The 27794-nt window shown below is 27.7% G+C and overlaps 5 protein-coding genes across 7 annotated transcripts; 2 read left to right on the top strand and 3 right to left on the bottom strand.

The window, feature by feature from the left end:
• The first annotated feature begins 1563 nt into the window (after positions 1 to 1563).
• Positions 1564 to 4443, top strand: LOC145752673 (lysosomal acid glucosylceramidase-like). The gene is made up of 10 exons (XM_082568989.1): positions 1564 to 1664; positions 1939 to 2126; positions 2280 to 2432; positions 2620 to 2753; positions 2814 to 2986; positions 3138 to 3285; positions 3423 to 3565; positions 3652 to 3823; positions 3914 to 4077; positions 4212 to 4443. Exons 1-10 carry the CDS (start codon positions 1564 to 1566, stop codon positions 4441 to 4443), a joined length of 1608 nt encoding a protein of 535 aa, XP_082425115.1.
• A 335-nt stretch (positions 4444 to 4778) lies between these two features.
• LOC145753956 (stabilizer of axonemal microtubules 3-like) lies at positions 4779 to 7613 on the top strand. Its single transcript, XM_082570507.1, has 5 exons — positions 4779 to 5015; positions 5299 to 5499; positions 6226 to 6515; positions 6632 to 6843; positions 6985 to 7613. Exons 1-5 carry the CDS (start codon positions 4890 to 4892, stop codon positions 7173 to 7175), a joined length of 1020 nt encoding a protein of 339 aa, XP_082426633.1. The 5' UTR covers positions 4779 to 4889; the 3' UTR covers positions 7176 to 7613.
• On the bottom strand, positions 7372 to 8938 carry LOC145753957 (lysM and putative peptidoglycan-binding domain-containing protein 2-like). Its single transcript, XM_082570508.1, has 2 exons — positions 8332 to 8938; positions 7372 to 7625 (listed from the first exon to the last, which is right to left on the bottom strand). The coding sequence occupies exons 1-2, from the start codon at positions 8897 to 8899 to the stop codon at positions 7621 to 7623; spliced, it is 573 nt and encodes a 190-aa protein (XP_082426634.1). The 5' UTR covers positions 8900 to 8938; the 3' UTR covers positions 7372 to 7620.
• Positions 8939 to 8942: 4 nt separating this feature from the next.
• LOC145753958 (mitochondrial intermembrane space import and assembly protein 40-B-like) lies at positions 8943 to 9700 on the bottom strand. The gene has a single exon (XM_082570509.1). The coding sequence runs from the start codon at positions 9641 to 9643 to the stop codon at positions 9158 to 9160; it is 486 nt and encodes a 161-aa protein (XP_082426635.1). The 5' UTR covers positions 9644 to 9700; the 3' UTR covers positions 8943 to 9157.
• Positions 9701 to 10451: 751 nt separating this feature from the next.
• On the bottom strand, positions 10452 to 27378 carry LOC145752024 (uncharacterized). Of its 3 annotated transcripts, XM_082568207.1 has the most exons (40): positions 27217 to 27378; positions 26713 to 26790; positions 26387 to 26535; positions 26181 to 26256; positions 25961 to 26065; positions 25334 to 25447; positions 25028 to 25133; positions 24816 to 24892; positions 24571 to 24665; positions 23887 to 24081; positions 23423 to 23587; positions 23012 to 23116; positions 22466 to 22588; positions 22114 to 22218; positions 20818 to 21933; positions 20448 to 20594; positions 19876 to 20109; positions 19290 to 19475; positions 18944 to 19090; positions 18094 to 18756; positions 16444 to 17642; positions 15996 to 16307; positions 15519 to 15603; positions 15348 to 15419; positions 14665 to 14760; positions 14501 to 14572; positions 14285 to 14380; positions 13831 to 13902; positions 13657 to 13752; positions 13488 to 13559; positions 13261 to 13356; positions 13091 to 13162; positions 12888 to 12983; positions 12747 to 12799; positions 12456 to 12476; positions 12081 to 12195; positions 11839 to 11962; positions 11538 to 11700; positions 11149 to 11321; positions 10452 to 10689 (listed from the first exon to the last, which is right to left on the bottom strand). In XM_082568207.1, exons 1-40 carry the CDS (start codon positions 27284 to 27286, stop codon positions 10643 to 10645), a joined length of 7188 nt encoding a protein of 2395 aa, XP_082424333.1. In that variant the 5' UTR covers positions 27287 to 27378; the 3' UTR covers positions 10452 to 10642. The 3 variants fall into 3 exon arrangements, with proteins under 3 accessions (XP_082424333.1, XP_082424335.1, XP_082424336.1); XM_082568209.1 differs by lacking the exon at positions 12456 to 12476; XM_082568210.1 differs by lacking the exon at positions 23012 to 23116.
• Positions 27379 to 27794: the final 416 nt, after the last annotated feature.

Here is a 27794-nt window from a genome sequence, read left to right as displayed (position 1 = left end):
TTTTTCTTAAACGGTTAAATATCAACATGGAAAATAGTAAAAGCACGACAACAATGCTAATCAGGAAAATGTTATAGTTTTTTTCATTTCGCAAATGAATTTCTTCTGCAAAAAAAAGAAATAACTAATTAAATTCTACACAACCAACTTTTTAAACAAATATTTAACTACCTTCATAAACAACATTAATGCAAGTTACTCCATCTTCACTTAATATTTTTCTTGGTGAACATGTACAAACAATTTTTATGTCCACAGTTAAACATATATCTTCACAACCTCCATTGTTCTGCAGCAGAAAAGTACACTATTACGGTTGCTTTTATGCATTATAAAAGAACTGAGTCAAATGGAATAAATGCTTACAATTTTACATAATGTCTTTAGAGAGTTCTCCATTTTTAGTGGTCCAACGCTGACCACATGACCAATCTCAGTGTTTAATGAACGTTTTGTTACTCCACATGGCTTTAATCAAACCAAATTAAAATTGAATTTATATACCAGTTCTTATATAAAATCAAATTTATCTATAGAAGTTTAGTAGAGTCCAGTTCATGATGAAGTTAATGTTAAAGTAAAAGTACAATCTAAGTAAATTAACATACCAAATTTCGGCATGTATGATTAAGTACTTCGTTACATAAAACTGAGCTACAGTGAACATATATAAGTGGAACCGCTGAATCTTTCCATTCAAATGACTCAAAAGAAAATTCTACCTTGTTGTCATAATTTGTAATACTTGAACTATCTGCTGAACAACTGCAATTAAAATGTTAACATATTACATGAAGTAAGATAGGCAAAGTAGTAATTGTAATATTTAATTAGTATTATCTTACCTATTAATAAGAATGTCAAATCTATTAACTCCTTCCCCATCCCCAGTAGATGTTGGTGATGCCCAACATTGAGTTGCCTAAAAGAAAAAAATTTATCATTTGTTTTAAACAAGATTAACATTTAAAAAATTGATCATTTCATGCTAACATTTAAAAAATTGATCCTTTCATGCTAATAAAATTGATCATTTCGTGCTAATATCCTGTAAAGTGCCCATTAAAATCTTAGATAAAATATATAAAAACATCCCCCGATAGAATTTCCTGTAAATCACATTGTTAAGTGAATCATCTTGTTATGTTATATTGGGTATACAGAATTCATACAAGGATTTAAAATAGGAATATACCGTATCGTACATTTTTATTATAAACAAATATACCAAGCTAGGAAAACATATTGTTATTCAATTTAAACGTTTATATGTAACAAACTGTATCTGTTTAAATAAAAAAAAACGTAGGTAATCCAATAACCTGCTCATTTACACACCACCTATATTTAGAGAGCAAAGTCCTTCATACAATCATTTAATCAATAATCAACATTTAGGTAAATAATCGTAAATTCGTAAAAAAGTGCAAAAACGGCAGATTTTCAATGTGTATATCTTGGTAGATTATTGCATTTGTCAATTTTTGTAATAGTGCAATGAACTCACTACAAACAAATGTTAACATAACTTTTATATTTTAAAAGGTATAATATTTTAGAAAAATGGGAAAGCAATTTATAGCAATAACTAGTTTAGTCTTGATAGCGATAGGTTTAATTTCTTCACTTCTGGTTGTCTTTTTGCCGACATCACCTCAAGAAAATACCAACCAAGGTGAAAATATATTTAATAAAACTAGGTTTTAAAGGATTTGAGTAATGGCAACTTAAAATGTGTATTGTTTTACGGAAACTGTATAATTACCTTTCGTTTGCAGTGCGAGGTTAATACACAGCACCAGATGTACGTAACTACGATAAAGTGCTAGAAAAGGGTTATTTTTTATAACGAATAAACATTTAACAATTTCCGTATAAAATTGCAAATATTAACCCTAATTGTAAAACTTTTACTATCCTTGCAGAGCCTCTAATTTCAAAATCATGCATTCCACGCCAGTTCGAATATGATTCGTACGTCTGTGTTTGCAACTCCACTTATTGCGACTCCATTGCTCCAATACCTGACATTGAAACAGGAAAAGTTTTATTCTACACCTCAACAAAGAGCGGCTTGCGATTTGCAGAAAAAATGTTGGCGTTCGAAAACACTAATTTGCAATCAGGTAATAACAATTTATGTTAACAAAAAATAAATTTCTACTATATCGTAAGTTGGCTAGTTACACTAACTATATTTAAGCGCAGAAAAATACTAACTTCTGAAGTATGTATACAAAAATTGCGTATATTAAAATTATAAACAACATTTTTTAAAGATACCAACTTTACTGTTGATTTAAAATCGGCAAACAGATACCAGAAAATTAAGGGTTTTGGAGGTGCATTTACTGATGCAGCTGGTATTAATATTCTTAGTTTGTCCGAAAAAACGCAAGAACACTTTTATGCAACATTATTTTCTGATACAGGTGCCTTTTATAATTCATCCTATTTTAAAATCTTTGCAAATTGTATTTGTTTGTTCTATCGACCGGTTGTGGTTAAAACATATAGTTAGGCAAACAAAGCAGATTTGCACACAATGTATTTTGGCATACCTGAAACAATTATATTATGATACAGTCAGTAAAAAATATTTAACAACTCTCTGTATAGGCATTGAATATAATATTGCTAGAATACCAATGGCAAGTTGTGATTTCTCAACGCGACTTTACACGTATGCTGATGAGCCTGATGACTTTGAAATGAGCAAATTTAAGTTACAAGATGAAGATTTTACTTTAAAGGTAACGTTTTATTGAGTTTCGATCCACAAAAAAAAACATTATTGCCATTAATCTTTGTAGATTCCGATTATTAAAAAAGCGCAAGCTATTTCAAAACACCCAATCAAGTTATTTGCAAGTCCCTGGAGCGCCCCCGCCTGGATGAAAACAAACAACCAACTGACGGGAAACGGATTTTTAAAGGGGGAGGCTGGAGGTGAATACTACCAAGCATGGGCTCTTTACTTTGCAAGGTTAGTAAGTATAATTAACTAAGTTATTGATTTATGCATTTGACATCTTTCAAACCAAGGTAAATGTTTTTTGGTTTAGCAAAAGTTGCAAAAAAACATATCAAGTTTTCAATACACTAATGCAAAGTGGCATTAAATATTTTACCTACAGGTTTGTTGAAGAATATAAAAGCAACGGGATAGAGTTATGGGGTTTAACAGCACAAAACGAACCAATGGCTGCATTTTCAAAAAACTTTTCCTTTCAGTGCATGGGTTTTTCACCAGAGGACCAACGAGATTTTGTTAAAGTTGACTTGGTAAGAAAAAAAAAAAATGTAAAACATGCACCATGTCTTACAATAGCAAATAAACCATTTTAAACAGACTAATATGCCTTATTCGTAACCTTTTTTTTACAAGAAATCTGTAATCGACGAAAGTTTTTTACTCTTAGGGACCTACACTGGAAGCAAGAGGACATGGTAATCTAATTCTTATAATAGGAGATGGTCAGAGGCCATTTGTTCCCAATTTTGCGGATTCCGTTTTAAACGACGCGGAAGCAGCAAAATATGTGGATGGAATAGGAGTACACTGGTACATAAAACTACGCCATAATTATTCGCATAACCCTTACTACACAGGCGATAATCAATATTAAAAATAATTCTTGACATGTGTAGGTATATGGATTTTATCACTAACCCTCAAATTCTTACTGATATGCACAACTTGTTTCCCGATTATTTTATTCTCGGAACAGAAGCTTGTGGTGGGTATCTTCCTTTTACTACAAGTCACGTTAAACTTGGTGACTGGTTTCGAGGTCAGAGATATAGTGTGGATATACTTGAGGTAATTAAAACATACACCTGACTACATTTTTTATTATTCAACACATTCGTTCTATCAAAGTATGACTTAATAATGAGAAATTTTGCCCAGGATTTAAACAACTGGGTAACTGGTTGGGTAGATTGGAATTTTGCATTAGATTTAGAAGGGGGACCGAACTGGGTTGGAAATTTTGTTGATGCTCCGATCATAGTGAATAGCAAAAATGATGAGTTTTATAAACAACCAACGTATTATCATATGGGACATTTTAGGTATTTTACAAATTATTCAAATTTTATTAGTAGATAGAATAACGTTTTTAAGTCTACTAAATAACAAATCTAAACGCTTTTTTATTTACCAACGATTTGGAAAATTAGAAATACAAAAATGTTATTTTTTTTAGCAAATTTCTCCCTGAAGGTTCGGTTAGAATCGAAATCAGTGGACCAAACGACAACAGCAGCTTAAAATTTACTTCGTTTTACGACGAAACAAACAATAGAATTGTGCTAATTGTTCTCAATACTTCGGATTCGGTTATTAGCGCGACAATTACCGACGTTTCTCAGGGTCAGGCACAAATTGAAATTCCAGAATTTTCGGTTCAAACATATTTATGGAACGCAAAATTATAAATCAATAGAATAAAAAAAATCATGTTAAAAAAAGTCATCAACAAGCGTTAAACCAATGTCACACGTTTTATTGCCAAAAATGGTTGTATAGAATTATTCACATTCGAACTTTAATAAAAAACAATCTAATCAAAAAAAATTAATCATTGTTATTAAAAAAATTATTTGGAAACACTTAATACCACGTGACTTTATTGACAATATTTTCGTCGCCATGGCAATAAACGCCGCTAAAACATTTTGTGCTAGGATTTAATAATTAAAAAACATCTAAAGAGAGCTGAAAGTAAAAAAAATTGTAGGTTTAACCATTTTTATTGTATTTTTTAGCTTTATAATACATAATACCGAAATAAGGGTCATTAAGAACTTATATTGTCAATTTGCTAGGCCGATATAACTGAAAAATCAAAGGGCGACTAAACTTTGGGCGCAGGTTAATTATAATGGAATTGCGTAGGGGACATGGCGAAGTTGGGTCAGACTTAAATCGACATGATCTTAACCTAACAAGCACCGGCTGTGGTCATTATTATTCTAAAGGATATTATTTTCCACCTTCTAACTTTAGAGTAAGTATTTAAATAGAAAAATATCTTTTTCTGTCCTTAATTGGTTTCTGCCTTTTTGTTATGGAATTGTATATTTAAAAAAATATTAAGCAGGTCAAAATAGCTTACTTTAGTTACCATAATTGGTTGTAAAAGTTTAAATATTCCACATAACAAGTAATTTAAATAAATACCAAGATTTGTCACCTTCATTAGACAGAAAATACAATCAGACAATTATTAAAAAAGAATCTTTTAAACATTGTACATAGACTATTTCTACTTAAATAAATTCATTTTTTAGAGAACTATTAATGATCCCCTACCACCCCCATTAACTGCCCCTGACCAAGTTACCCCAAATGATCAAGTTATAAACCATTATGACACAACAACAGGAACCACCCACAATTTTAAACACATGGGCGGGGTTCTTTCTCACCCCAGCTACAAAAAAGCCCCAGGTTCATGGAAAGTTCATTATGTGAAGGACAATATTGAAAAGGTAAAACAACCATGGAGAAATATTCATTAATCAAGAAACAAAATTAACTTCACCAATCATTATTTTTTTGTTTAATATCTACCTCAACTGTAAAAATAAAAGCAGGTTTAAAAAAGTAATTTATTACATTGATTTGTTTATACTTTATCTTACTATATTTTTTGTTAGCTAGATATACCATTAATACCATACTATTTTCTTGATTTAAATATAGTTTAACGAAATCTATAAGCTCAAATGAGATAAGTTATAGCAAAACAAAATGTTAAGTTAGACAAAGTAGTTAGGTATTTAAAGGGTCTAGATGGCCTATAGTTATTTAACATATAAATCAGTTCTTTATGACATCACAATAAAGTTAAGATGAGGTTATAAGATAAAAAAAAATTGTAGTAAGATTTAGTTGAATTATAAATTTGAACAAGAAGCTCATAAATTTATAAAAATGAATGCATATGATTCTTCAACAAGAACACAGGTTAGTAAATTAAGTTAAATTATAGTTTAGTTCAACAGAAAAGCTACTGGTTTATTTTTAATTTAAACAAGCTAACGCCTTAATAATTATTTCAACAGATACCTTTCCACTGCAGGTAAAATTTTCTACTTATAAAACATAAAGAATGTATGTTAAAATACAATATGCTATTATTTAAAAGACCATTCAGATATATTATTTTTATAATATTGTACAATAGCTGTTAATTTTATGATATGTCTTTACAGTTACAACCAAGGGAATGGCGAACGCCACTTACAATGGGATTCCAATCATCAGAAATGAAAACAAAGTACAATGGCAGTCGTGGTCTCTCCTTGAACACAAATTTTAAAGCCGGCCCACAACCATTTGTTTTATCCCAACATCATAAACAGGGCCCCTCACAGAAGGTTATAGGAAGCACACAAAACAAAGCAGTTTCAGGAAGGCCTTTCTTTATAAGAGACAAGCAAATGCTTAATTTAAATGATGTTTATATCAGTACATCTCAACAGGCTTGGAGATCGTTTAAAAGGTAAGATTAGCTATTAAAGTTGGTGGAGAAAAAAGAGCACTGTATTATTAGTAATCAAATAAAGACAATCCAATATTAAAAAAAAGGAAATTTATTTTTCTTTGTGTTTTTCTTAGAGAAGAGCTGCTAGATTACCCTAAAAAAGATGCATCAACTTATTGGGAATGTGAAGAGTACCCGAAAGCATGGGGTCATGGGTCAAAACTTAACCCCTTACCCAAAAACTCAGTGCCAAGAGAGCCCCATCCAATGAGGGACCCAACTTGGTTTACTACTCCCTCGAAAATACCCCGACTTCCTAAACCAATGGTCCCAGTCCCACATACCGGTAACGAAATAACTTTCGTAATTAAAGATCATTTATAAATGAATATTGGTCGGAAATAAAATAACATATAAACCAGACTCCACTTCAAGTCTAAGTAATAAATTCAGTTATAATTTAATAACTATTGATTTTATTTTATAGGTTTAAGCACACTGGTTACGGATTCATACAGAAAACCATCAGATATAAAACTTAAGGAAATCTTTTCCTGCCCGATAGACACGCCTTGGGTAATTGCTAAACCAGGTTCCAAAGAAGTTATGTCCATACCACACATGTACAAATCTGAATATACAACTTATGGGAGCGACAGGCCTGTAACAGTCACTTAAAATTGCAAGATTGACTGATTATTACTATCGATGAGCATCTATTCAACAGTCCTATTCATTATTAGTCTTTTCATTGTAATAAAACTATAATTAGTATATTGTTAATGGACTGTTATCATGCTATATATTTTTAGGTACGTTGCTTTATTAAAAACAATTATATTTATTATGTAAAAAAATAAAGAGTCAGCAAAATTATATATAACAACAAAAAGCAACCCACTAATTAAATATTCTATTGTTTTTTTTAATCAATGATTTAAAGTTGATGTATCAAAAAAACAATGCATATTACTCATCTTTAACAATAATTTTGACTGTTTAGTAATTACCATAAACAAAATTAAACAAAACCAAATATTTACCATGTTGATGTTCTGTGTTGATTGGTTAATTAATCATCAAATTAACAAGTAGGTTAAACATTTGTTAACAACTCCTACCATTAACCTGATAAATAAAACAAAATTTAAGATAAAGAAAACTACATTTATTTTGAACTAGCACATTACAGACAAGATATAGCTTAGAAAATATATATAAAAATAAAAGTACTTGATTTTTGAGAATTACTATTGTAAGTTATCAATTGTTTCCCAAACTACAAAAACATGAATTTATCATTGTGCAAGTATGATAAACAAAAAGGAAGAGTTTAAAAATAAAAACAAAAAATTAAGTTTGCAATAACTTCTCAATTGCTTACTTTACAACAAAAACACAAGTAATAAAATAAAAAAACATCTATACAGTATATATAGCCTATATAAATGAATATATGTATATATCATAAGAAAATAACATATATAATAAAGCACAAAACTAGTACATAATTTCATAGAAATTTGCACAGATAAAAAAAAAAAAAATGTGCTATTGTATTTAAGCTAAATATAAGAAAATGTTGTCCTTTATTTAAAATAATATATATGTATTGTAGAGCCCTTACATTTATTTCAGTTCTTATGATTTAAGTACTTTTGGTCAAGCGTTGGTGAAGGACAATTTTAGTGTTGTGCATAAAATAAAATTAAGCTAAACATTACACAGTGAAAAAAAAAACAATAAAAACCTTAATTGACAAACATACTACAGTGAAAAAACTAAAACAATAAAAACCACACAAATTAAAGATTTAACAAGCCACCAGCATTACCCTTATGTGAGAAAACTGTTTTATGATTTAAAGGATTATCTTCAAATATCCTCGTAGAGTTGACTTCTTCTGAATAGACGTCTGGTGCGCGATAGTTTTCAGTCGCCTTTTTACCGGCTAATATCTTAGAGTCTAATTGCTTTAAAAACGAGAATGCATCTTGCTCTTGGCTTACTTCAATTACTGGAGCACTTTTCTCAGATTTCTTACCATTTTCGTCTATTTTTACAGAAGCGGTTTCCTTTGTTTTAACTTTTTCAACCAAACTTGATTTCGTGACTTCACTGTTAGGTTTGTTTTCTGTAAGACATTGACTTGATGTAGATGGGATGTTACTTTCAGGAATTAACAACACCTCTTTAAGAAAAATGGTATCTGAACTATAAAGTTTATTTACTCTTCTTAATTCTTCAGTAGTAGTCCCATATTTTAAAGACAATCCTTGCAAAGTATCGGAAGGTTGAAGGTGGTGTTTGTAATATGAAACTGTTGATTTCGTAGCAGTTCTTACACACGAACCATAAGAAGATCCTCTGTTTGATTGAATTATTGAATCATATTCACTCATTTTTTCTATTTACGAAAACTAAAACATTTAAAAATTTCTAAACCTGGATTTTCAAAAAAAAGGTTGGGTTAATTTTTGTAATAAAAGTAAGCCTACAAAATTAAGATCTATGATTGAAATTCGAAAACAGTTACTTTGTAAATATATAATTATTTAAACACAAATTAATGTTGTTAAAAACAGCACACAATTAAATTATTAAACCTTACAGTAAATCAAATATAAAAAACTACACATTGTAGTTTATATTCATATAAATTATTCCTTAACTGAAGCAGCTGCAATTGCCCGATTAGATTCAGGATTTACAGTTGACGACAACTGTTCAGACGACTCTATTTGTTTTGTTTGTTCTTCATTTTCAGTTTCTTTAAAATTGTCTGTTTTGGAATCTGTACTTACATCGTCATCTGACGTTCTATAAATTTCTTTATTCTCGGCTAAACAATATTCCCATTTTGTAAAATTCTCAAAACAATTACTTGCAAAGTTTTCTTCGTCGTCTCTGTTTTCCACCCAACATGAGAATGCTTCTTTAAATGCAGGGCCACATGGCCCACTGGGAAGATTTCCTAAACAGGGACAGTCCCAATTTATCTCACCATTTGGTAAAATAGCGCTAGCATTACTAGTGTCAATGTCACTTTTATTGTCAGGTGCTAAAGTTTCTGTGCTTGGGGTTGATAGAAATTCTTCTGTGGCAAATATAATTGTATCTTTGCCTTCTTTGCGGCAATAAGACATAGTTTAAAAGTTTACTCTAAAAATTTAACAGCCTGTCAGTCTAAAAAGGCAAACAGATTGACAATTGTTATAACTGCATGCAATAAAAAATAGTTGATATTTACAAAAATTGTTTTTTGTTTACAAGTTTTACAACCGCATTTTACAAACTGCTTAGTCAGCACCCCGCGGCGGTTTAGCTAATTAGCTTGTTATTACTTAGCTGACTCACTGACTGCTCCCACGAACTCGCTGTTGGGCGACATTAAACACTTTTCTTTTAACATTTTTAACAAAATAACAAGCGCTTTTTCTTAGTTAATGGTGGAAGTAAACAACTGATATCTAAACAAAGCATTATAACGTTTTAAAAGCCTTACTAATTAAAAAAATGAGGAAAGGTCATTGCAATCACGAGAACTTATTTAAACAGAGGTTATAACCGCTTTTTATATAACTTCTATTTATCCCCATGAATGCCAAACTTATTGTTATAATTTCTAAGTAATAATAGATATTGGTATTTAAGATAATTGATTTAACTATAAAAAATTAAATAGGGTTAAATTATTAAACTTTGGTAAATGTTTAAATTTAATAGCTTAAAAGACGTTTTGTTTTCCACTAGAAATAGAACCCTATGTGGCTAAAGTAATTTAACAAATACATAACTTAAAAATAAACCTTTTTTTAAAGTATAAACACCACTTATCTCTGACAAAAAACGTGTAATTAAAAGGATCCAAACCAAGCTTCTCTGGCCTTTTAACTTATCCTTGCCAAGAAAAGTAACTAAAAATTAGACACACTAGAACCTTTAAATGTTTTTGCTTAAGCCCAACAATTATTTTAATATTCTCTGTACATATTTAGCTACAAAATTGAGTACAAACAAAAATCAACACGAGAAGGCAGAAAAAATTATAATGAATTCAACAAAAGCAACAGAAAGAAATTTAAAACTGATGAAACATGCATATTAGTACAAATAACATGGTTAAAAAAATAATTTGTAAATAATTAATACATTTGTTCTTCTTCACAATCGTTCGTCCAGTGTCCAAACACTAAGAAATAAAAAAGATATTTGTTTAACAACAACTTTTAAACTAAAAAACTATATATTTTTTAAGGTTTGTGGTAATCCCGTAGTGTAAAATAAATTATTCTATACATTTAAGGGAATAACTTTTTAAATATATTTAAATAAATAGACTTAAAAATTTAGTAGTTAAAATTTTTTAATTCAACTCAAAATAAACAGTTAGTACATCTCAAAAAAAATTGCAAAGAGTTGTTATAACAAAAACCCATGGTATTATTTCAATTTATATTTTACCCTTTTGACTGAACATGTTTAATTAGACACTGTAAATAGATTGGTAAAAAAAACTGAATTAAAACGTAAAATATAACCTAAATAGTTAAACAGAAGTTTAGTTAAACAGAAGTTTAAAGTAATAATTCTAAGACAGTAATTTACAAAAAAAAATAATTTGATGCTTAATTTAAATTAATTTAAAGACCTTCACAATTTTCACAGTATGGTCTCTCTTCTCCTCTCTGATAATGATGCAACGATCCGTGTCCTGCTTCCGGATCCTCCATGCTCTGTGTCGGACAATCTTCTGTGTCATGAGCATCAAAGATGTCACAAATATCACAAAACAACCGAGGGGCTATAGTTCTTGAAGGATCACTTTAAAATTGAAAAAAGGTAAAAAAAAAAAAAATTTTCTAGGTTTTTAAAGCTGTGCTTTACGAAGTGACTAAAATAGTTGGAAAATATAGGCTGGTTTATTCATAATTAAATTAATAAAATCAATCCATTTGCTACTACCAAAACAATACCAATACATTAATTATCTACCCAAATTGTAAACTCAAATAATTAGTAATTAACAACAAATCCTACCCATCATCATCTAGATCCCTGTCATAATTATTTCCATTCACCATCATATTCTCAAGTTCCACGATTCTCTGATTAAGTTTTGTGATTTTTTGTTGTTGATCAACTATTACTGTGTTAAGAAAATCAGAGGAACCCCCATTTTGGCTCACAACTTGATTGGACTCTGTAAAAAATAAAGTTTTTTTTATATAATAAATATTCGTACACAACACAGATATGTCTAACTAATACATAAGGCTTTAAAATAAAAGATCACTGTTTGTGTAAAAATTGATGTTTTATTTTTCTTCTATCTTTTTACCTGTGCCCAATGAAGTTTGTTGTTTTAATTTTTCGACATCTTGTTTAAGAAGAAACTTTTCATTTTCAACATGTTTAAGATTTAATTCAAATTGATCAAGTTGTATCTTGTTCGCTTGTAAGTTCTGAAAACATCAATAAAAATAATGTACGAAATTTACTATCAAATGTCAAGTTCCTATAAAACAGTGGACCAAAAATGTACTAAAATTTTAAACCAAATCTTGTAGTTAATTTGTTTACCTCTTTACAAGTTTGAATTTCTTTATTTTTCTCTTCAATAAGTGAAGCTGTTATATCAAGAGACCTTTGCAATGATTCTCTTTCTTGGGAAAATTCCCTTTTTAGAACATTTTCCCTGGGAAAAAATTAAGTTAAAAATAAATATCAGAGAACATTTATTTTTTCATATTATATTTACAACAGTTTAACAAAAAATAAAAATTATACATGCATTTTGTAAGCAAATATCATGTTGTGATATATATTTTTTTTAAATAAATATATTATGCAAGTTTACAAATTTATGTTCTATATAAAATAGTACATTAAAACATTATTCAGCTTATAAACTTTAAATAGAAATACAATTCATGCAAAATAATATGAATTGAATACCTTTCCTCTATATCAAGTGCACTGCAATAAATTTTAACAAATTAATTTAAACTACAAGTGTTTAGTTAAAGTAGTAAACACACTAAAAAGCATAATAATAAACACAATTTAGCAGTGTATTATTATTATTATTAACTAAAGTGTAAGTTTCAAGTCAAAAATTTAACAAAAACTAAGATAATAAAAACTTACAATACGTCAAATTAGGGTTTAATTAGAAAAACCTACCAAAATTAATTTTAAAAACTATTTTAGGTGTTTACGTAAGTGCAGTTTAAGTAAATCATTTACCTTTTTTCCATAAGTTTTAGTTTCTGTTCATGTCCCTCTTTTACATTTAATGCCTTAAAATATGGACGTCATGTTAAATTGTTAATTGTAAACAAAGTGACGTCAAAAAAATAAAATATTCACCAAAAATTGTACTTTTACCTCTTGATTTTGTGTTTCTAGTAAATTAAGTTTTTCGTGAGTGTCTTTATTTGTATTTTTCAGCTCATTAAAATCTTTTTCCAGGTCAATGTATTTCTATAAAATACAATTTTATATTATAAAGTAAAAAACATTAAATTTAGATGAGTTTCTATATTTATCAGTATTTTACATTGTTGTAAAAACCCTAAAGTAATAACCACCTGATTGTTGCTATTGTTTTCTTGTTCTAGTTGTATCAAATTATTGTTAATTTCTTCTTTTTCATTCATCACCTAAATTTAAAACAATAAAATATATCAACACTGTATTGTTATTAAGGGTTACAAAATATAAAATACATTAATTTTAAACGATTTGTTTTCCTTAATACCTCTTTATTTTGAGTTTCGAGTAAGTTATATTTATCAAGAACCTCTTGGTTTGAATTTTGTAAATCATTGAATGCTTTTTCCAATTCAGAAAATTTCTAATAAATAAAATCATTAATTTTTTTTTAAAACATCAGTTAATTTACATAGTATTTTGTTAATGTAAGCTTAGTTGGTAAAATATATATGTTTTTTATGATTTAAAGTTAATTGTGTGTATATACAATACCTCATCTTTGCTACTATGTTCTTGCTGTAGTTGTAATAAGTTAACATTTATTTCTTCCTTGTCGGTGGTCACCTAAAAGTAAAATCAAAAAAGTTGGCCACAAATTTCATTTTATTTTAGTTAATAAATTAAGGCAAAGGTATTACTTTATGATAAAATGTTCACTTACTTGCTGACTCTGAGCTTCAAGTAAATTATATTTCTCAAGTATCTCATTATTTGATTTTTTCAAATCATTGAATGTTTTTTCTAAGTCAGAAAATTTCTAATAAAAACAAAAAAATTAAATAAGATTTATGTAAGTATATCACTTAAAAAATCATCTTTTTAAATATATAAATACCTTATCTTTGCGAATATTTTCTTGCTGTAACTGTAATAATTTAACATTTATTTCTTCTTTGTCTGTTGTCACCTGAAAGTAAGATCATAAAAGTTAGCCACAAATTTTTGTAATAATGGTTTTAAATATAATTAAAGATAACTTAAACCCAGCAGCATAGTGCAGAACAATTGCTACACTACATGAGGTCATAGGTTCGATCCCAACAGCTCTCATGCTGTAGCGCTCTCAAGTAAGGTGCTTTATACAGTATGAACTCCTGCTGAGCCAGCAGTTATTGGCAATGTTATTATGAGACAATTATATATTCTATAGTATCCCAAAATGCTAAAGGCAACTTAAGACTGGGTCGAGGTAACTGTTACTCTATGTTTAGGTAGTGAAGTCGACCTTTTCACATTAATGATAAAGATATATAAAAAAAAACTATAATAAAATCTTCAGCTAAGCTCACCTGCTGACTTTGTGTTTCAAGCATATTTAATTTGTTTACAGTTTCTGTATTTGAATTTTCTAATTCATTAAAAGCCTTTTTCAAGTCCAAATATTTCTAAAATTGTAAACAAATTTTTATAAGAAGCTAATAAAACATTTCAAATGTAGTTTTTATATTAAAAAAATTTACCAATAAATTAAGCAACAAAAGTATTATTTGATTAAGTTAATATGCCTGATTATTAGTGTTGTTTTCTTCTTGTAATTCTGTATATTTAACATTTAAATCTTCTTTCTCATTTGTAACCTAAAAATTTAAATTAAAATAATATTATAAATTTAAAATAATGTTATAAGAAGCTTTACTTTAAAAGGCGACAAAATATGAAAGAATATTACCTCTTGATTTTGTTTGTTGAGTACATTCAACTTTTCGACATTTTCTTTATTTGTGTTTTCCATTTGATTAAATTCCTTTTTAAGTTCAAGGTATTTCTAAGCATATAAAAAGATTTATTAAACAAAACAAAAACAATTTATGTTTTTTTAAACATAAAAGTACAAAATATCAATAAGATAAATTTACTTTGTACAAAATTGTTACAGTACATAAATATTTAGCCTTACTAATTTAATGATACTATTAAATTAATTTAATTAAATGTACAATTTGGTTTTAAGATATAGTGATTAAACTACTAAAATCAAGCAAAACAATGAAATAAACTTTCTAAAAATGAACAAAAAATCAAATTTGGTTCTACATGTAGTAATTACAACATCATAAATTAGATTTTGTTAAAAAATCAAAGTTAATATATTTAGGTTAAAAAAATAAATTTAGGTTAGTTTCTATTATAAATCACTTAACTTTAATACCATTACTTACTTTATAATTATAAATGTTTTATTCTTATATTTAAATACCTTAAAGTTACTTTAGTTGAACAGTTTTTTTTATAATATAAGATATTTAAATAGCAATAAATTATAAACTAACTAATAATTTTAATTTTCAATTAAATAATTTAACTAACCTTAAATTTAATTTAATTGCAATATTATTTATTAATTAAATTCACCTCGTTTTTAGTATTACTTTCTTGTTGCAATTGTGTAAATTTAATATTTATTGCTTCTTTTTCGTTAGTTACCTAAAAAAAAATAACAAAATAAAAATGAAAAAATTTGCCTAAAAATATCTAACCGAAAAAAATTTAAAGTTTTGTCAACTTTGTCCCTTATAAACTTACTATAATAAGTTGATTATTAACAGATTCAATTGTAGATTCCGAATGTAATTTATTTTGATTTTGTACCTCAGTAATACTTTGCAACCTGAAAAAAAATCATAAAAAATTAAAGCACTAATAAATATAAATCACTGGCAGCGTGGTGTAGTGGTAAAAACACTTGCTATACCACCTTGAGGTCTCGGTTCAATCCCCACTACTCTCATGCTGTAAAGCCCTTGAGTAGGGTGCTATAAATGGTATGAACTCCTGCTGAGCCAGCACTTAATCAGCAGCATAATTACCAGGCGATTATGATCTATATAATATCCAAAACTGCCACAGACAACTCGGACTGGGTCGGGGTAACTGATGTTACTCTATGTTTAGGTCGCACATTCGACTTTCCCACATCGAGGATAAAGAAATATACAAAAAAAAATATAACAAAGTTAAATAAATTCTTTTATTAAAGAGATAAAAAGTTTTTAGATTTACCTTTGTTCTAACTCAGAAATTGTAGCCTCTTTTTTAACGACATTTTCACTCAAATTCTCATTTTTATTTCTGAAATCTGTTAAACTAAATTCAGTTGAGGCTTGTTTTGTTTTTAACGCGTCAAATTCACTTTGAAGCTCATTTTTCTTTTGAGTCAAGTTTTCTAACTCCGAGGTTAACTTTGAGTGATTATTTTTATGGTCCTCAATTTGAGTTTGAGATGTTGTTTGTAGTAAAACAAGTTGTTCTTTCACTGAAGAGTGATTTAATTCCATATCTTTTAACTGTGTTCTGAGGCCATCGCCCATAGTCCTAAACCATACAAAAATACAAGTTTTAAAGCAAATGATAAAAACTAACATAATTGCCTTATGAAATTGACTTATAAAATCCAATAAAAAAAATAATGATATATTTGTATAATTTGTTTTAATAATGTTAATTTTACCTTAAATCATTGGTTTTTGCATCCCCAGAACTAATTGTAAGTTGTAGTTTTTCACTCAAATTTTCAATTTTTTGTTTCGAGTTTTCATTGCTCACATTTGCTTCATTCACCAACTTTTTTAACTTTTCAATTTCACTCAAATTTTGAATCTTTTCTTTCTCGAGTTCACACTTAATTAGCTCAACATCTTTGAGTTTGAGTTCATTTTCAGAATTAAGTGCAGTAAGAGTAGAATGCTCAGTTTGTAACTCACTCAATTTGGATTCTGAGTTTAATTTTTCTTGCTCTAACCCACTCAATTTAAGATTTAGATTTTCAATTTTCGAGTTTAAATCAGTAAGATTTTTGTTTAATTCCTCTATTTGAGTATTTTGATTTTCGATAGTTTCAGAGTTTTGACTCAAGTTCTTACTCAAGGCTTGATTATTAGTGGTGACAATTTCAATTTGAGTTAACACATTTTCTTTTTCTGATTTCACAACAGTGTTGAATTTCTCCAACTCAAGAATTTGTTGGTTAAGGTTATCAATTTGGGATAATAATTCTTTTTTGTTGTTGTTTAAATCATTTATTTGTACTACTAAAGTCTCGTTTGATGATTTCGAATTTTCAAGCAGTAGTTTTTTTTCCGTCTCCAAAATTTCACACATCGAATTTAATTTAGTAATTTGTGACAAATTTTTCTCTAAATTTAAAGCATTTTCTGATTGAACTTCAGTTAGTTTGATTTCCAATTCTGACAACTTTGCTTCGACAGATTCTTTATCTGATTTTACTGTACAAAAGTTATGATTTAAATCTTTAATTTCTGTTACTTTATTTTCAAGATTTTTGTTTAATTCGTCGTTTTTAGTATTTAATTCTAGAATTTCTTGAGATAGATTAGTTTTTTCACTTTCCAAAGCCAACTGGGTCTCCTTAAATTTCGTTTCTAATTCCGATAATTTTGATTCAGTTAATTCTTTCTCAGTTTGCAAAGAACTATAATTGTTATTTAATTCCGCGTGTTTATCAGTCAACTCTTGAATCTCTTTTGAAAGATTGTCCTTTTCATTTTTCATTGTATTGGTGAGGTCATTAGCATCTTTGAGCTGATCCATTAAATTTTTAATCTCCAATGATAATTCAATTGATTTTGTGATTGCATCTTTATGATTTTTGTCCAAATTTTCAAATTCAATTTGTAATTCATCAGATTTCTACAAAGCAAAAGAAAAATTAAATATTGGTTAAACTAGTAACTTTACCAGTAATAAATATTTATGTAAAAGTTTTAAAAAACAAAAATTCATTTTATATATATATATATATATTTTTTATATCTTTATTCTCGATGTGAAAAGGTTGCAAATTTAAACATAGAGTAACATCAGTTACCCTAACCCAGTGTCGAGTTGCCTTTGACAGTTTTGGACATATACAATACAGTTGCCCAATAATTATGGTAATGATCAAGTGCTGGCTTAGCAGGAGTTCATACCATTCATAGTACCATATTCAAGGGGGCTACAGCATGGGAGCAGTGGGGATCGAACCAACGACCCTATGTAGTGTAGCAACTATTCTACTACACCATGCTGCCATATATTTATAAAGTGACACTAAACACCACAATTGTTTTTGTTAAGTTAAATTTAACAAACCACAAACCTTTTTTAACAAGTCATGGTCATCACATTTTTTCTCGTAGTTGTCTTTCAACTCAGTAACAATAATCAACTGCTCGGTATAATCAGCAATACTTTGTCCCTTGTCACTCTCTAATTCATCACATAATGATTGAAGTTTGCTTATTGTTAGTGTCTGTTTCTCAGTGGTCAAAGTATTTTCTGATTCCGTTTCTTTGAGTTTTTTCTCTAATTCTGATAACTTTGATTCTACTGATTCTTTTTCGGTTTTCATTGAATTTATATTTTCTTCTAAGGTGGAGATTTCTGATAATTTTGACTCAATGATTTTTATGGATTTATTATTTTTTGTAGTCAATTCTTCAATTTTCTTGGAGAGATCAGATTTTTCATTTTCAAGATTACATTTTGCTTTGTTAAGTTCACTAATCTGGTCACAGAGTGTTTTATTTTCAACATTCTTCAATTCGAAGTTTTTATTTGCCTCGTTATTCTTGAGAGTAAAATCTTCAACTTTTTTTGACAAATTCGATTTCTCTAGATCAATATTTAAATTTTGTTCTTCTAGTTTATTTACTTTTTCGTTAAGGGAGTTATTCTCCAAGGTAAATTTGTCCAGTTTTGTGCATGTGTCAGCATGGCTTATATTTAGCTCATCAAATTTACTTTGTAGTTCTTCAGATTTCTGCATATATTTTATAATTTAAAAAAGTAAAATTTATAACAACAAAAAAAAATAAATACTTTTCAATAAATCAAAATCATTTTTAGAAAGACCGAAAAAATTTGAACCTTTTTTAATTTATTTTCCAAGTTTTTTTACAAAACCCAAACTTGTATTCTAAAACAAGTTAAGTTATAAGCCGACTAACCTGTGTTAATGTCTCATGTTCTGTAGATTTTTTCTCCAAGTTATTTTTTAATTTATTGAGTGAGTTAGTTTGTACTTCATAGTTGGATTTATGTTGTCCTATTTCTTTTTCTAAAGCTTGGATTTGATCAAGATAATGAAATGATTTCTAAAAAAATTATAAAATTTGTTACAAAACAATTTTAAAAATTGTGGTATTTACTAATGACCCAAAATGAAAAAAAACAACTATTTATTTGTATTTTAAATCTAAACCGTTGTTGCTAAAAAATGTATTAATTATAACAACACAACAATACTTTAAAAGTAAATTTAACAACAAAATAATCAACAATTATAGTTTTAACCTGCTCTGTATCTCCCTTTTCCTCCATCAAACTATTCAACTTATCCTCCAAAGTTTTGACTTCCATTTGAGAGTCTCGGAGCAGATTTCCACTGTTGACAGATTGCAAACTTTTCTGCTCACCTTCTGCTTCTGCGAATTCTAAATTTTCCTTCAAAGTTATTATTTCCTCTTCATATTGCTTTACCTAAAAAATATAAAATTTGTAACTAAGAAATAAATAAAAATATTATTTAACGTTATCAAACATTAGCAACATATTGCCACAAAAAACTATACCATGCATTTACTGAAAATGCATTTACTTAAAACCTTTTTTATCAAAAAAATTGTAAATAAAACATTTACCGATTTTAGGTTAGGTAACATTTTTTTTTAATTTAAGGGCCTTTTTAAACTAAGGGGTTAGAGTGTAAGAGATATTACAAAATGTCTTATTGCCAGCAAAATGATGTTCAGAAAAATAGCTTTTTGGTAAAATAGTTTTCAGTAGTATATAAGTCAATAATTTAATCTATACAAAGCCTAATTCCAGTAAAAAAATACAAATTTTAGAACAGTTACAATTTTTTATCAAGGTTTTTTACCTTTGCTTCCAAATGATCTAACACCGTTAACTTCTCATTTAACTCATGTTGTATTTTCTCTAAAACTCGATTTGTCTCAGTGAATTTATCTTTCAAATCCTCCCAATTTTCCAACATATTTTTTTTTTCAACCAACAAGCTGCTTGCTTGATTGGTTTCTGCTTCAAGTTGTTTCGAAATTTTTTCGTTCTCTGATTTTAAATTTGTGATATCTTCATCAGCAAGATTTAATTTCTAAAAAAATACATTTAAAATCTTCAAATTTAAATGCAGTAAATTTTTTTTTAATAATGTTATTATTGGAGGTAGTTTAACCCTTGCCTGATGGCATTAATATTTTCCCACTTGTGGGGTTATTAATGATTAAATTGTTTTTGAAAGTGGTCGCAATAAATTTTTGCATAGCAGCAGTTTCATATTTTTTAAGGGCCATAAATAGAACATATTATACATAACATATTATGTCCAATATATACAATTTAAATATATAAATATTGGGTATATATCCAATTTATATGTATGTAATTATATATATATATAATATCTATTATCAATATTGATAAATGTTATACCTTGATATTAGTTTCAAGCAATTCATTTGCTTCATTTAATTTTCTTTCACTGTCATTGAAATTTGATTTTTCAGTTGCCAAGTTTGCCTCTGCAATATCCTTGTTAGCATTTGCTTCATTCAACATTTCAGTGAGGTTCATAATTTTCTATAATATATTAAAAGGTTTAGTCACTGCTGAAAATATAATATCATAATAGCAGTAAGTAAAAACAATATAGTTAAAATTTTAGCTTCACACAATAATTTTTTAAATGAGGTTCATGTAACAAAAAATATGCATGTTTTGATAAAGAAATTACAAGCAAATGTAATTAACAAAAAAATCAAAGTAAATTAAAAAATAATCATAAAACAATTATTTTAAATACCTTATTGGAATCACTCATTTTAGATTTTAATTCATTTAATTCATCGGTAATTAAACTTTTATAATTAGCATCGGATTTAGATAATTCATCAGCATCTTTAACTAAAGACCGAAAACGATTTAAATCAATTTCCAGTTGATGAAATTTTGCATTTTCTTGTTCAAATTTTGTTTCGTATTCCTGTATTTCTTCGTTTGTTGATCTGATGATTTGGTTTGCTACATCTAATTGAGAATACAGTTCTTCGATTTTAGTCTTATATTGTTTTATTTCTTCTGATGCCTCTTGATGGGTTGTTGCCAACGCTTCGTTAATTTTTGTCATTTCGTTGAGTTTTTCTGTTGTTTTTTCTAAAGATTCTTTTAGTTCGATAATATGAGATTCATTTTCTAATAATTTTGTTTTAGAAAAATTGTCACTTTCTTGTAAAACTAATTTTTGTTCAACAATTTCCTGGTTTTCTTTCTGTAAGATTTCAATATTTGAAATCAACTTTTCGATCTGTTCACTTTCTTTTAAATTGTTTTCTTTTGTTAAATTTTGCAAAATTTCGACTTTTTCAGCAAGCTGAGTATTTTCTTTTCTCTGCTTTTTTTCCAAGGTTTGAGATTCTGCTAAAACTCTTTGACTTTCTTCATTCGTGCTTTTTAGTTTACTAATTTGTGCCTCAAAGTTAATTTTAATATTCTTTAACTCTTGTACTTCAGTTTCGAAATCAGATTTAGCTTGTTTTGTTTCATTCAACTCTTTTTCTGTTGCCTGCAACAAATTCTTTAGTTGATCAACATTCGTAACATGCTTAACATTCTCGTTTTTCTTTTCAGATAACTCCAACTCAGTTTTCTGAAACATTTCTTTTAATTTTTGAAGCTCTTCTGCTGCAGTTTGTGATTCTTTTTGACTTGAAGCCAGTTTTTGTTTAAGATCAGTTATTTCTTGGTTTAAGTTGTTTGTTTTTTCTTGCATTTCAGTTGATCCATCTCCTTTATTTTGAATTTCTAATTTGTGATTAGTTTTTATTTCATTAACCTCTACAGTTTTGATCTCAATTTGTTTATTTGCATTGTCCAATAATGATTTGAACTCATCAAGTTGTTGCATGTTTGCTTCTTTTGTCTACAAAAAAAAGAAACATAGGCAAAAACTAAAATTTATATGTAGTCAAGAAATAATTCAATCATATATTTAAGGGCCAATATATGCACATATTAAAAAAAATAAAAAATTATTTTATAAAAACTTTTAAAAATGTAAACACCCTAAAATTAAAATAACTTAAAATAAAAAACAACTTACATTATTAAGATTTTCTATCTCTAGTTTAAATTCTTTAATTTGCGTCATCATATCTTCTTTCTCCTTTTCTTGTGCTGAAAGTTTTGCTCTAAACTCATCTAAAGCCTGGCACCAAAATTTTGAGGCAAAAAATTGATTTTTTGTGAAATGTTAATCAAAAAGGTGAAGTGATTAAAATGAAAATATTAAAAATCAAATTTACTACTGATATAAACTGATTAGCGCTATAAAAAGTCAACTAACTAACACACAAAAACACTCATGAAAAATTAAAAATATTAAATTATAATTATGTAAATGAACGAAAATCAAAAAGTTAATGTGAAAAAATGATTTTAATTTTTTTACAAACCGTATCCAAATTATCCTCTTCTAGTAATTTAATTGTATCTTGAAGGGTTTCGTTTTCCTTTCTTAAACTTGATAATTCATCGTTTAGTTTTGATAAATCTGATCTATCATTTACAGTCAAAGCCTTAAAAAAAATATTAAATTTTAACACTTAAGAAAAAAAAATAATATCTGAAATTGTTATTTTTTTGCCAAGTAAAAACCAACCATTAAACCATGCACAAACCAGAATTTAATTGTGTTAAAAATAAACATAATTGTGTTTTTAACAAAACTCAGTCGGAAAAAGGTTATTTTTACATGCTTCATAAAATAACCTAAATTTGAGTCAACTCAAAAACCAAAAAAATTTAAACATTAACAAAAATTTAAAAAAGTTACATTTACTAATTTGAAGGTTAATAAAGCTTTAAATAAAAAACAAATTTATTTTAGTTGTAGGCCACCTTAAGCCTTGTTTAAGTAATATGACAATAAAAATATGTTAATGCCTACAAATATATAAATTTAACCATCTGATCACTACAAGAAATCTATTTCTTGTTACCCTTGTGTTTTCCAAGTTAGTTTGCAAACTTCTTGACCGATTTCTCTCAATTTGAAGACTGGAATCCAGCTCTTTGCTTTTTTCTTGAACAGTATGAAATTGATTCTTTTTTCAAAGTGTTAAAATGAAAATAAATGTCAGTAAAAAAGGTGCAGTTGTTATTTTCGTTTCAACGTGCACTTTTTATAAATACATGCGCATGCAAACGTGAAAAAAAAGTTCGTAAATCTTATTTTATAACTTTAACCAAAACAAAATAAAATAAATTCATTTAAAAAAAAATTTTTTAACAAAATAATTTAGTATATTTTGTAACTATCGTACAATAACCATTTTTTTAAGAATTTATAGGATTTAAATTTTTTTTTAAGTTTTATCATTTTTTTGTCAAAATATTAAATAATTTCTTACTTCTAGATCTTCTTTATCAATTTGCCCTTCTTCTATCTGAAATTGAAGATCTTCCACCTTAGTTTTTTCTTCTTTAAGTTGATTGGAAAGTTGAAATTTTTCCTGGTCAGCTTCCTGAACTAATTTTCGAAGTTCATCTAGTTCTATTTCTTTTGATTCCACATACTAGAAAAAAAATAAATTATTAACAAAAAATAATTTTTTAAATTCAACTCGGTATATAAAAATATATATTTCTAAAAACAAAAAACTATTTTTTTTTTTATCGCATAGAACAAAATAAATATTTCTTTCGGGGCCAAGTTAAAATCTCTATATTAACATTTTATAAAAACTATTTATATAGTTTAATAAAGCATATATGCAATAAAACAATAATAATAAAGTTCTGAAAGTATGGAGTTTTTACTAAAATTAACTAACTATGAGACGCTTTAATACAAATATATATACATAAAACCTACTGTTGCATATTCATCTTGTACTTTCTTTAGTAAAGCTTGTTTCTCTGCTGCTTGTAAATTTATTTCCATAAACTCATTTCTTTCAGCTAATAATGAATCAACATGCTCTTCTTTCTCTTTTAATGCTTCTTGTAATGCTTGCATACCTGTGGAAGTAGTTTTCTGGGTATATCTAGAGGAAACATCTTTCCTTGCCTAAAAATTTGAGTATTAAAAAAATGTAAAAAAAGGGGAATGTGATAAGAAAGTTAAATGAAAACTTTGTGTTTATACTGTATTAAACATTGTTATTAATATACAATAGTAACAAAACAACCCTTAAGAGAAGTAAAAATAAAAGAATGCTCATTTCCAAAAAGTTGTTATAAATACAAATATTGGACACAAAAAAATTACTATATTGTTAAAAGTTTAATTTATTTAGAAAAAAGTAAATAAATGCCCACTTTTAAAGATTTGTTATAAGGAATGAAATGTTCAATAAAATTGGTTTATTTTAAAAGGTTTTATTTATTTAAAAAAACTCTTTCATCTTTTAACAATAGAAATAAAAACATTTTAAATAAACTTTTATTTCCTTAGACCTGTTGTAAGTTATTATTACAAAGCTGAAAAGTAAACAAAGAAATATGACTTTTTGAATGTGTGTAGATTTTATCTTTTAAACCAAATAATTCAACTTACTTTTAAGCCAGCTGGTCGTTTAACACTTGATATTGAACTCATGCTGCTCACTGATACATTTGAACTTGGAGATTTGATTCCTGTTCTTGGTTTTGCTAAAACAAAAACAAAAACTTGCATGAAAATATATTTTAATAGTACTTATGTTAGGTTTGTGTACAACTTTAATATTTGTTTTAGTTCTGTTTTGAAAACTTATTTTTTACAATTACTTTAATGTTAAGCCAATTTTTTTTTTAAATTACCTGTGCCAGAAGCTCCAATTTTTTGAACTTTTTTTTCCAAAGCAAATAAACCGTGATTAGGTGCACACTGAAAATATCTGAATCAAAAATTAATTTTTTAATTAAACCGAGAAAACAGTTAGAGACTAGAACATAAAATTAAATATTTGATTAGGTATTTAAGGGACCTTTTTACATCAAGTATAAATTGGGAAATCTTTAAATTAAATTACCTTTTTCCGGCAACAGAACCATCATTCTTTCCTTGTGGACCATCTAATTCAACCCCAACCCACTGCCCCTTTGCAAAGTCTGTCTGACCAATAAATTTTACTATACCTGTAATGAAAAAGTGAATGACATCACAAAAATATATTAACAAATAAGGTAAACTGCTTTTCAAATATTTTTTCAAATATCATACAAATTTTTTTTTTGATTTATGTTAAATACTTGGTTTATTTTAATCGTTTTTGCTGTCTTTAAAATTAACAAATTTTTCAAATGATAATTTTTTTTCCAAAATTTTTATGCTTTACCATTTTTATCTCCGACCACAACTTTGTCTCCAACTTTTGTATCTGAAGGTTTTTGTACTTTAGGGGTTCCCCCTAACTTTAAACTTCTCAGTGAAGCAGTTGGACTTCTCAAACCTTTAAAAAATTTATGTTTAAAATTAAAAAAAATTATATATATTTTAAGTTTGGTAAATACTATTGATTAAACTGCCAATGTTGAAAAATAAAAATCAATATTAAGTTAAATAAAAAATGAAAGTTGTATTTTATTGTCAAATATAAAAATAACAAAAACCATCAAAGTTTTAAATCTTTTATAAAATGGAACACCACAGGCATCTGTCATTACTTGGTAAATAAAAAATTAAACAATGGCAAAGTAAATAGTGATAAGGTTTTGTCAATAAAAATAAAGCTCCTTTATAAAAGTCCTTGTGTATACAAAACTGACAAAAAATTAATCATCTATTAGCTTTTAAATTTTTATTTTATACCTAGCCAAACGCCACAAAAATTTTAAATTTAAAATTATTAAAAGTTTTCAGAAATTAAAAAATTAAAAAACTGTTTTTTAATTTGTCCCCAAAATTTATAGATTTTTTTGCATATTTTTTAGCCATCAACTAAACAGTGAATGCATTATCTTACCACTTTTCTTAGGAGCGGGAGTAGAAGTGGTAGAAGCTTTGACATTCTCAACAGTTAATGCAGAAGGCCTTGCTGTTGTGGTTTTCGGTTTTGTAAACGTGGATTCTAAAAACCAAAGTGTTATGTTACTAAGTTCTTTATAACACAAATGAGTTCATTGTTATTTCACAAAATTTAATTAAAACTTTTTTTTATAAATCATATAATAATAATAACACACCTGTAGTTTTTGGTGGACCTCCATCCGCTTTTATTAGTTTACTAACTCGAGTAAAAACACCGTGCAATGGCTTACACTAAAAATATTTAAAAAGTTAATTTAATTTTTAATAAACTTTTTCTAAAACACTAAATTAAAAAAAAAAATTTATGATATTATATAGGCTATTTATAAATCAACACTCTTATTTAAGTAAGGCTATTAACCTGAAAATATTTAACCCCCGCGACTGACCCATCATTTTTACCGACAGGTTCATCCAACACAACCCCGGCCCACTGACCTGGGGCAAACTGAGTTTCACCCAAGAACTGGATTCTACCCAATTTGTTCCCAGTCACATAAACTTTGTCACCTGAAAATTAACTTTTGTTAATTAACACTACAGTGGCCTTCATGATATTACGAATATGTTAAAGTTATTCTTATATGACCAAATTTAACAATACAGCTACAATGTATCAACTTTAATAAATAGGCTATGTAGTAAAACAAATAAAGCCAGAAAACTTTTTTCAATTATATAGGCTACCTATAATAAATGTATCTTCATTCGATAGACTAGTTGTGGTTGCAGTTAAATGTGTTCCTGATTTGGGAGGAATTCCACCTTTAAAAATAACTTTATTAACATACAAATACAATAATATCAGAAATAGGTAGAACAGACCGGCAGCGTGGTGTAGTGGTAAGAACACTTGTTACACCACACATGTGGTCGTGGGTTCAATCCCCACTGATCTTATGCTGTAGCGCCCTTAAGTAAGGCGCTATAAACGGTAAGAACTCCTGCTGAGCCAGCACTTAAAAACTGCCACAGGCAACTCGAGACTGGGACGGAGTAACTTATGTTACTCTATGTTTAAGTCACGCATTCGACTTTCCCACATCGAGGATAAAGATATATACAAAAAAAAAACAATTAAAATGTGAGGAGTTATTACAATTATATAACATCACATGGTTATAAAAACAAGATTTAAACTTATGTCAACATTTAGTTTGTGAAAAAAAAAAAGAAAAATAAGAAACTTACTTGGTTTGGCAACAGATTTTTTAACCAACTTTGAAGGAGGTTTTAATCCGGACGTCTTTTCTGAAGACATCTTCTTTTTCAATTCGTTATCCTTCGTATTTAGCCAATATTAGTTCATTTTTAGTTAATATTATGAGTACAAAATATAATAGCTTTAACACTTCTAACTAAAAAATCGATAAAACTTTACATTATTACAATAAATGGGTTATTATTTGTAATTTTAATCGATTTAGCAAACAATTCTATTTTAATGTTGACGACGCGATGTCGTACCAGAGCGAAACGATATTTACATTGCCGGTGACGTGTGACGAATAAAATGCGGAATAAAAGTTGTACAATTTTGCAGTCATTTGTGGTATCTTGTTATAGTATATATGTACTAGGTCAAATAAAAAAGTTTTGTAACTCGAAATTGTGTTAACATTTTTATAGTCAGTAATAAAAAAATTTATATAAATTATATTATAAAAAATTATGCGTAAAACTATTCTGACAATTTCGTCCGACTCTCCGCTTTTTTTTTCTAATGGATTATTTTTAACTTTAATGTTTTAGTGATGTAAACAAAAAAC

Source organism: Corella eumyota, chromosome 5 (genome assembly GCF_963082875.1).
Source record: "Corella eumyota chromosome 5, kaCorEumy4.1, whole genome shotgun sequence".
NCBI classification, from domain to species: domain Eukaryota; kingdom Metazoa; phylum Chordata; class Ascidiacea; order Phlebobranchia; family Corellidae; genus Corella; species Corella eumyota.
The sequence above is the reverse complement of the archived record's forward strand: the minus strand, read 5'-3'. Positions and strand labels throughout refer to the sequence as shown.

What these genes read in the sequence shown, in the direction of transcription:
- LOC145752673 (XM_082568989.1), top strand. Translation starts at nt 1,564, where the DNA reads ATGGGAAAGCAATTTATAGCAATAACTAGTTTAGTCTTGATAGCGATA. An exon ending in AACATTATTTTCTGATACAG is followed by an intron (nt 2,433 to 2,619) that starts GTGCCTTTTATA and finishes CTCTCTGTATAG; the next exon opens with GCATTGAATATAATATTGCT. An exon ending in TATCATATGGGACATTTTAG is followed by an intron (nt 4,078 to 4,211) that starts GTATTTTACAAA and finishes TATTTTTTTTAG; the next exon opens with CAAATTTCTCCCTGAAGGTT.
- LOC145753956 (XM_082570507.1), top strand. Translation starts at nt 4,890, where the DNA reads ATGGAATTGCGTAGGGGACATGGCGAAGTTGGGTCAGACTTAAATCGA. An exon ending in TGAAGGACAATATTGAAAAG is followed by an intron (nt 5,500 to 6,225) that starts GTAAAACAACCA and finishes ATGTCTTTACAG; the next exon opens with TTACAACCAAGGGAATGGCG. An exon ending in GCTTGGAGATCGTTTAAAAG is followed by an intron (nt 6,516 to 6,631) that starts GTAAGATTAGCT and finishes TGTTTTTCTTAG; the next exon opens with AGAAGAGCTGCTAGATTACC.
- LOC145753957 (XM_082570508.1), bottom strand. Translation starts at nt 8,899, where the DNA reads ATGAGTGAATATGATTCAATAATTCAATCAAACAGAGGATCTTCTTAT.
- LOC145753958 (XM_082570509.1), bottom strand. Translation starts at nt 9,643, where the DNA reads ATGTCTTATTGCCGCAAAGAAGGCAAAGATACAATTATATTTGCCACA.
- LOC145752024 (XM_082568207.1), bottom strand. Translation starts at nt 27,286, where the DNA reads ATGTCTTCAGAAAAGACGTCCGGATTAAAACCTCCTTCAAAGTTGGTT. An exon ending in TAGATCATTTGGAAGCAAAG is followed by an intron (nt 19,476 to 19,875) that starts GTAAAAAACCTT and finishes TATATTTTTTAG; the next exon opens with GTAAAGCAATATGAAGAGGA. An exon ending in AAAACAACACTAATAATCAG is followed by an intron (nt 14,381 to 14,500) that starts GCATATTAACTT and finishes TTACAATTTTAG; the next exon opens with AAATATTTGGACTTGAAAAA.